At 35.6% G+C, this 9688-nt stretch overlaps 1 protein-coding gene and 1 long non-coding RNA gene across 3 annotated transcripts in view; one reads left to right on the forward strand and one right to left on the reverse strand.

The window, feature by feature from the left end:
* The first annotated feature begins 360 nt into the window (after positions 1-360).
* Positions 361-9688, forward strand: part of LOC112527809 (dihydrolipoyllysine-residue acetyltransferase component 5 of pyruvate dehydrogenase complex, chloroplastic-like) — an 18234-nt gene continuing 8906 nt past the window's right edge. The window contains exon 1 of one of the 2 annotated variants that reach the window (XM_025138620.1): positions 361-703. Coding sequence is in view for 1 of the 2 variants with exons in the window: in XM_025138619.1 (XP_024994387.1) it covers positions 7646-7699 (54 nt within the window). In the remaining variant the exon portion in view is untranslated. Of the gene's footprint in view, positions 704-7575; positions 7700-9688 lie in introns of those variants that run through there. The other variant, XM_025138619.1, reaches the window with a different exon arrangement.
* On the reverse strand, positions 7790-9637 carry LOC112527811. The gene is made up of 4 exons (XR_003070776.1): positions 9551-9637; positions 9392-9460; positions 8766-8832; positions 7790-7959 (listed from the first exon to the last, which is right to left on the reverse strand). It is a non-coding gene; the product is annotated as an uncharacterized LOC112527811 (long non-coding RNA).

Raw genomic sequence — 9688 nt, forward strand, 5'->3', positions numbered from 1 at the left:
ACAATATATAAACTAAATAGCATATATGCATTTTAACACGTTACAAGGAGAATATATATTAAATTTAAGTAATTTTTTCTTCATTTGATTTTTAAATGATATAGGCTTTTATCTGTTTCAAAAAATACTGATTATTATTTGATTGGAGGAATTCTAATTCTAAAAAGTATAAACCATTCAATCAAGTTTGAACGATTGACATTCAAAAGTGTTTTTTGTATAATTTCAATAAGAAAAAAAATATTATCGAAATTATTTGATACAGAATAATTAAATGATCAAAATCACTAAAATATAGAACCTCATAAAAAGGGTACGTTATAGCATACATTTCATCGTCACTTAACCGCTAAGGTGGTTGAGACCTCCGCCCTCTTTCGATATGCTCGAGGAGCGATACTCCCCACTTCACACATAGAAGACTCCTTCTTCCTCAGTTCTTCTGCATTTGTTGATCCAACTCCCTGCATTCTTTAAGAAATCAATCAAAACGAACATACCTAAATCATTCAATCCTCTCTCTCTCAAACGCACCGCATCCAGAGCTCTGAGGCGCTCAAATCCTATATTGCAAGCTGTTCTTCGCTTCTCGAATTGAGCCTTGAGGTACCGTACGTAGACCCTAACTCTTCTCAGTTCCCATCTAGGTTTAATCTCATGGATTCACGCTATCGTCTCTCTCACTCTCTGCCTTAGATTTCTGGTATGTTCCATCTTCTGTTTCTTATTTGTTTTTTTGTATGAAGTATGAACACCAGGTGTGATTCTTTATTTGACATTAATGAGGTTCAAAGTTTAATGAATACCAACGAATGTCGATTTCTTTGATTATCTTGATGGTTTCTGTTGGTTTTATCTGAACACCAAGTGTTCGATTATTTGCGCCAATGTGTGATATCCCTGCTTTTTCTTTAACCCAGCGGTGAAAGAAACTGTGTCATCAGGATCTTTTTGTAGGAACATAAAAGCTTTTGTAGAGTCGTATTGCAATCTCAATCACCATAGACTGTTTTTGTTGTTGGTGGCTGAAAAGTCACCATAAACTAAGGGGAAGGTGTCATTTTTCTAGAGTCGTGTTGCAAATCGCAGTGTTGAAGCCATAAAATGCACTGCCGTTACTTGGTATTTGGTTTTAGTTGAGCAAACTAATGTGGAACCATGAGAATATTTTGTTTGAAGCTTTACCCTGTATTTGGCATGAATTGCTAATCTTGATGTTTTATTGGGGACTATTTATCAGCAACATCAACCGGAGGATGATTAACTTCACCATTTTAGGACTAAGAAAGTAAGTATTAACATCCCGATATCTTGTTGGAACTAAAAGATAGGGATGGTAGAAAGTTTCCGTCTCAATATCTTGTTGGAACTAATAAGAATGATACACACTAAACTCACCTTTCTCTGCGTATCCCTTTTCTCCTATGATCTTTTTGATGATTACTATGGATTTTGAGATAATCAACAATCTTTTTGAGTTTTCCTTTTTAGGTGTTTGTTTCTTAAATTTCTTAGAACCTTTTTGGTAAATACTGTGTGATACATCTCATTTACGGTCTTCATCCGAGCAAGAATGTTATACACACATTAAAATCATATTTCTGTGTGTCTTTTCCTTTTTTGGGGGATGAGCATTTAGAGTGACTAGGTTCAAAGTCCAAACCTTTTATAACGTAGTATGTTTCAGGGGGGATTTTCTAAGAGGTATTAAGCAGTAAATAGTGAGAATGAAAATAAAAGAAACTAGTGGGCCCATGCTCATTGCTTTATATAATATAATGGGTCCATCCCCAGAAGCCCAAATTTTCATTCCAGGTTAAACTAGGGGGATGAAAATTCATTCCCATGCTCATTGCTTGTCATTTTCATTTTCATCCCCATTTTCATGCATCTGCCTGAACCAAACACCCCCTCAGTTTTACATAATATATATATATATATATATATATATATTTATATATAACATACTAGTTGTGTACCCACGCAATGCTGCAGGTTGCAAATTTAAAACAAAGGTAAGCAAAAATGCTGAGTACAAATACATTTTTACCAAATAAAACTCATAATTGGGTTCATCTTATGTAGCAGTGTGAGAAGGGGTATAAAGCAAAGTGGTGCTATGGTTGTGAAAAACTTATTTTCTTATGTGTTGATGCTTGTCAAATGAATGGGTATTTCAAATATTTTGAATATAGTAGAAGAAATCCTCACAAGCTTACATATTTCCATGTTCACGAGTCTACTGGTTTTTCAACCTAGTTTTCAGGTTGGATTAATAGGATTCCGTGCACCCATGGTTTTAAGATTATGTTAAACAAAAACCACAAGGGTGGTGCCTGATTGGTTTGAGTTTGGCTCCAAAGGTCAAAAGTACCAGGAGGTCCCAAGTTCAAATCCAAGGAGGAATAAAAATTCCCTTGTGGCTATGGAGGTTCAAATGCGGTGACTCCGGGCTATCTGCAAAGCAGGTAGTCGCTCTGGGATTAGTCGGCTCGCATAGCGGGTTGGATATCCAGGTTAATAAAAAAAAAAAGATTATGTTAAAAAACAAAAAATAATTTACTCTCATTTTCATCGCCCGTGTCACACTAATAATTCTCTAATTTTAGAAATTATGACCCCAAAGGCTTTAATTTGATGCTCTTTTAACACCTCTACTCCCCATGGTTTTAAAAATCTTTTGAGGCTTACGCCTTAAGGCGAGTCGGCCCAAAACCGCACCTGAGGTGGCCGTGGTGTCTTTTGGACCTTGGACGAGGCTTATGCCTTGGTATAATGAGGCGGTTCGGTGAGGCGTGAGGCGATGTCGGGCTGTATACCTCAGATGATCTACTTTGGTAATGTGTTTTTTGACTTTTTTATAAGCTACAGTAGTAGTAGTACTTCTCTTTATGGTATAAGAGTCCTTTTGTATTTTAAAGAACTAAAAGTCAAAGCACAATGGCTACAATGTATACTTTAATATTTTAAAACCCAAAGAGCTATTACTTTTTCCTCTCAATAAAAAAGTGGGGTTGGACCCTTCCTCTTCCTCCAAGCAACCAATTTTTCCACATCCTCTCGGCCTATCTCACAGTTTCACTCTTTCTTATGTCAAGAAACACTGAACCAACGCCTCTTAGTAATTTAGTATTATACATAATATATATATATTTATATACAACTGTATATATATTTGGTGTATCTATATTTCCGTCTCGTGCTTACTCCTCAGACCGCCTCGAGGCCTATGCCTCGCTGAGGGGAAACGCCTCGAGGCCCGATTCCTCCTTTTAAAACCTTGCTTCCCCAACATTTTTGATTCCATCTTTTTCGTAAAAATGAGATAATGGAAAATATGATTCGGGTTGTGTTCACTTTCTATATGCTTTCACTCTTCATCCATCAATTCCCAACATCAATACTCTCGCAAATAAAGTGTTTCAATGGCAACCCAAAGTTGTATTCATATACACTTGCCATTGATGCCGCTCTTTTCTCATTTTCAAATCCATCCGACCTACAACTTTGTCAAGATCATCGACGCCCTCATGTTGCCCAAATTTACGATGAATAAGAAAATCGTTGTATTGCTGCTTAGAAATACGTTTATGTTCTTATGAGTTGTTTAAGCTTTGATCACTATTGCCAAGCCAACCCCAATTTTCCAAATAAAGCCAACAAAAACATATTTTGTTGTAGCAAACGACACGTTCGAGGGCCTTTGAAACATGCAAATTCTTATGCATGTGTCTGAACAAAAAGAGAAAGATGGAGCATGGCTTAGAAAGATCCCAACTCCACTCCTTTAAGCCAGCTGGGGAATTTGATGCTTTACAGGCCAAAACATAGTTGCTAAAAGCACGCTTTAGGCGCTTCTAGGCTCATAAAAGGCTCGATGTATGCACGAGGCTCATTAAAGGCCTGCGCCTTGGTTGAGGCGCCTTGTGGGCCTAGTGCGCCTCATAAAGGGCTATTAAATACCTAGTCAAACTCTAATATTAAACAAGTTTTCTCATCTTTTGTTTTCTTAAAAAAGAGTTACTAAATAGATGTCATAAGTCAAACCCAAATATTAAATACCCGGTCCTTAGAACTTCAAGCCTTCTTCTCTATGAATACCCAGACCTCACAACTTCTCCTTCACGGCTCACGCTTTAAACCCTTCTTCCTTCTGCCGCTATCGAAGTGTTGTTGGTTGCTGCATTCGGGGCTCTTACTTGTTGCATATTTGAGTTGTGTGTAACTGCATGTGTGTATATATATATATATATACACACATTAACAAGACGCGCCTCGCATTCCAGAGGCCCGCGCTTCATGCTGCGCCTCGTGCCTAGGCCCCAGGACCCCTTTGCGCCTAAGTGCGCCTCGAGTCTTTAACAACTTTGGGCCAAAAGCATCGGATGGAAGCTGAATCTTGCTCAAAAACAAAAGGGACTTCAACTAAATTAGAATTGTGCTATTATTGCCTACAAATGACTCAAGGATTACACAATGAGAATTGGATATAAAATCAAAATTTCACAACTATTTTTTCAAGTATAACTAAATCATATGTTTTACTATATAAATCACGTTTGTATAAGCACTATTTGATGTAGATGTCTATTTCTATCCTGAGTTTATCAATAGAAATGTCAAATCCTTATTCATAGAGCTACACATAATCACCATCCCGCATAACTTACAAGCCTTTTTCCTTCTTTTTCTTGGGTTCCTCAATAGGGCAACAAGAATGACGGTCAAATCCATCTTGCCATCAAATATATTTCTTTCCACAACTTATGTGAAGTAATCATGGTTACTTGTCATATATCTCCCCAATAATTGACAATGCAAACAATCTATGTTAATTTTACACAAATTTCAGATGAATAAGTAGAATTAGAAGATTGGTATACGACTCATAGGTTGTAGATGACCACTCAAAGCAGTCATTGAAGTTTTCAAACATTCTCTTGGACTCTTGGAGGTTATTCACTATGGCCTAACCACATCATGGCAAACAGACAACCTACAAACATGACATACAACACATTTGGAAAATGGTACATTGATGATTTGGTGGTGTTGTCTTGGTTTGAGAGAAAACTGTAGACATAAAAATTAAATCACAAAAAATTGTGGTGCAAGTGGAATAAGTATGAAGCCTTGTAGCATAAATTGACATGTAGCTTCATGTAAGTAGAATAAGCTTAAATTCAACAACTTTTACAAGCCAACACTTTAGTGGAATATATAATTGGTGTGTGCAAGGCCGGTTCTAAGATTTTTGATGCCCTGTGCCAAAATAATAAAAAGTGCCCCTAAGCCTATTATTTTAAGCCAATGAAACAACAAAACTTGCAATTTTTTAAAGAGTTTAGAACCTATTCAAGCTAAGTGTCCCATCCCCATGTTGATCTTTATTATTTATAATAAAAAAATACAAGGGGTGGGGGGGAACATAAAAATCGAAACCCCGAATACAAAAATATAGAATGATAAAAAGGATAAATCCTGGATTAAGATCGTGCTTCCTTCTTTTCCAAATTTCCCTTTTCCAAATTGAAATTAGGAAAATAGAAGCTTTATTTTAATATATGGGACTTAAAAGACAAGGAAAACTATAATTAGCTTTTAACTAAAATAGTAAATTACATCCAAATTACTGTCATATTAAGTAAAAAGTAAAACTCAAAAGTTACAGGTCTAATGACTAAAGGCTAAGGGCCTATCTTTTAGCAGCTTAATAAGCTTAATGGAACTAACAGCTTACTCTTTCAACATGTCCCTTCCAACTAAATAAACGCTCCTTATATCTGCGAAAAAACTCTCCCAAACAAAAACTTTTCCAACTTATACGGATAAATTAATTCATACACACAACTTTATCCATGTAGACCTTAATAAAAAAACCAATCAAACAACCCCTAAATCTAATGCGGTGATGCCAAACCTTAAAATAAACAAAAGTCAAAAGAACAATAATAAATTGTAAAATTCAGAATCTATGTTACTGTGCATTTGAAAGAACAAGTGCCCGATAATTAAGACAATCTCACAATATGTTGTTAATGTTGTGCAGTGTGCTCCAGCTATGTTGATACAGTGATGTGCTTATGTGCATTGAAAATTTCAATTCTCAGATATTTCAAAATATGCAAGAGGAAGACTCATTATCAAAATGACAAAAGCCCCTTAGCCTTAGCCTAGTAGGTCAGTAACCCACACGACCGCATGACCCAACTTTATAATATTCAGTTAGAAATTTAGATTTTTTTTTTGCAAAAAGATTTAAAGATTCATAAATCATAATATGACTCATGCAACAACTGGTAAGTTCAATCAACAGTAGAAATCATTCCTTCAAGATTTTCATCTTTGATTTCTTGAATCTAATTTCATGACCGTTAATCGGCTGGAAAGAGAACTCCATGCCTTGAAAATCGAAATAGCCGAACTTTGAAGAACAATATAAATTAGATTGAGTTGTTGGAATGATTGCGTTAACCGGTTCACGATGTGCATTCAGTATTCATCACTACTAGGCCTTGGGTCTGTTTTTATCGTTAAAGCTCAGTTGTCCAATTCCCTAATTATTAAACCCAAAACTAGTAATAGATGACAGCTTGATGCCCCTTTAGGCTTTGATGCCCTGTGCGGCGGCACGGGCTGTGTGTGTTGCCATATTTGAAACTTCTTAAGGAATGGAATATATGTTAAGATCGATTACATCCTAAGTAGGTTAATAGATGTTCATGCAATTAGATTTTACATGCTCCTGGAGAAGAATTGCTAGCCTACCACATGCAATTGATAACAGCTCTTCCAAGAGACTTGGTATTAACCATCAGAAAGACTATACTTTACATGATGATAATGACTAAAAGAAGCTACAATTGTGACTACCAAAATCTAGGAAGAAATACATAAATAGATGGGAGTCAGTAAGACATATTTCTTTGATAGAACCTACGAGGTTATAAACATTTGTTTCTCCATATTTCGAAAAAAAAAAAAAAATCTTACAAGAGGGTTGCACCATGAACTGTAAAAGTATCATGTGTGTAAAAGATATGGCCAATTTCTTGTGGATAACATTTTGGTTACTCTTTTGCCTTCAAATGCATCTGTCTTCAAATGATTGTACCAAAGGGTATTCTTCACATGGGAAAAAGGTAGGCAGAAAAACAGAAAAAAGGAAAAGGAAGAACACATATAAGAGTACCTCTTAAAGACTTTAGGAGAATATGGATTTGTATATTGCTGTGTTGATCCAATTACAATATATACACACACACACACACACAAGAGTGATTAGAGATAAGGATAAGGACTATTATAAAGCAACTCCCTGTTGGAGTCTAACTCTCTATTGGAGTCTATCTATAACAACTTAGCACCTTTCCTTATATACGATGTCTACACCTCTGCATTAAGATCATTCTATAAAACAGAAAAACACATAAAAGAGCACCTCTGGCCTTTGCAATAAAAGTGAAAAAGGATAAGAAAGAGAAGGACCTTCATGTGGAACTGTAGAGGAACTACTCAGGATATTGGTGGAACTACAGGGGATTATGCTTAAAAAACACACGGAAGTGAAGAGGGGAAGAAAGATGCACTACCGTATGAGAGGATACGAACCTGGAGAACCCTAACTGTATGAAGATCAGGAGCAATGGAGCATCCCCTAACCGTATTGATATATGGTCTTGAAGCTGTAATCATACAGGTAGCTTGCATCATCATCTTGGGGAAATCAATTTGTAAATCGTCATTTTAACACCCCCATCCTACTGGACCTAAAATGAGGCGTGAAACATATAGATCAAAGTATAGAGCTTTAACATAATTCCCAAAAGATTGCATTACAACCAAATAGTATTCATATGTTTAACATATTTACATAGCAAAAGTACTGATCTAAAACTATTCTTTTAGCATCCTAAGCCATCTTGACCATTCATGCTGCCCCCGGGTTAGATCTTGAACCTGCCGAGGTAAAACAAAACAAACCTCGGCTGAGCAAAATTTTTCCTAATGAACGAATAATAACATTATAAATACAAGATAAAATAGTAAATTCAAGAAAACATTACGATAAAAGTTGACATGCATTTAAGTGTAAATATCTAAATTTGAAGCTTATATAATAAATAAATAAAAATCAAGGTAAAGTCATCCGTATCATTAGGATACGTTGTTCCCAATGGATAGTCCAATCAGGCGTCGTAATGGAATGGAAGTATTGGGCACCACACCATCTCATTCCCCGGTAACCAGAGATATATGGTATTCGGTTCTATCCGGTAACCAATGTAATTGGTATTCGGCTCTATCCGGTAACCATGGTACATGGTATTCGGTTCAAGGATGCATCCAACATTCTCTATTTGGCTTGACCATAACCCTTATAAGAATGCCATGACTATTTTAGCCATCATGGAGGCGTCTCAATATCTGTGCCCCAAGTACTGAGCCTAGTCATAACTAAATTCAATAACCTTAAACTCAAACTCTTTAATCGTATCAATAAATTAACATGGGATAATTAGAATAATAAAACCATGAAGCTTTCAACTTAATTTATCGGCAAGAATCATAGAATACAGCGTTAATGGATCGAAGTCTCAAGCATACAAAGTCTTTAAAACAAGACATCCCATAAACACAAAAGATTTCGGATAACATCTTGATAACCTCCACTTTTGTGGATGAATACCATGATCAATATGCCGCAGAATGGATAATCACTACATTTGATTAACCACGTATTGAAAGAATGTAGATATTCGTACCTTGGAAGTGTTAGAAATAGTCACAAGCGACTTGAGGCTTATGAACGGTTCTCTCCTTCCGGGTTACCTACACTTGTTAGAAAAAAATACCTTTAGACGACTTTCGGTAACAATTCTTATCAATTTCAAGTTCCTACAAGCCCTTATAGATAAAAAGATCCTACGGACCTTCAAATGTGCTTAAAATACCCTTAGGATACTTAATAAACACTCAATACAATTAATAGAACCCTAAACAAAATTTGTAAAAATCCAATCTCTACATATTGAAACAGTAGCTAACAGATTCATAACACCTAAAGTTTAAGCCTAATTCTCATACTTGGAAGATAAACCAAACTTTTGTGTAAAAATGAAAGTTGTAGATATACCTCTTAAGATTTCAAAGAAACTGGATTCACATAATTTGGAGCTTTGGTATAATTACTACAGAATTTACACTAATTGAGTGAAATTTCGAAGCTGCAGAACAGGGCTGGGAAAACCAATGTTTTCGAGTTGCTTAAACTCAGAACTAGGTTTTGGTGTAAACTACAAAGTTATAGTACACTCATAGATCTTTCTGTTCATATAAATAACATCTCATTTGGACAAATGGTTGATTTTATACGAATTTTCAAACTTACTTAATTGAATTTTCACTTCCAACAGCACCAATCTTGAAGAAATTCCATCTCAAATCATCAATCTTTCACCTATATTCATGAATACACTTGGGGTTTAACCCATTTTCCCAAAGAAGAAGAAATCACAAAAAAAAAAAAAAAATCAAACCATAAACATACCTTACTTTGAGTCCTAATTCCAAATATGACCTACAATCTTCAAAGATCTTGGAATTCCACAAGAGATTTGAGATTTATAGTTGAATTTTAGGGTTGAGGAGGAGAAAAACAAATGAACCTTAAGAGAAATCTGATTTT

Source organism: Cynara cardunculus, assembly GCF_001531365.2.
Source record: "Cynara cardunculus var. scolymus isolate 2C chromosome LG 15, CcrdV1, whole genome shotgun sequence".
Lineage (NCBI taxonomy): Eukaryota > Viridiplantae > Streptophyta > Magnoliopsida > Asterales > Asteraceae > Cynara > Cynara cardunculus.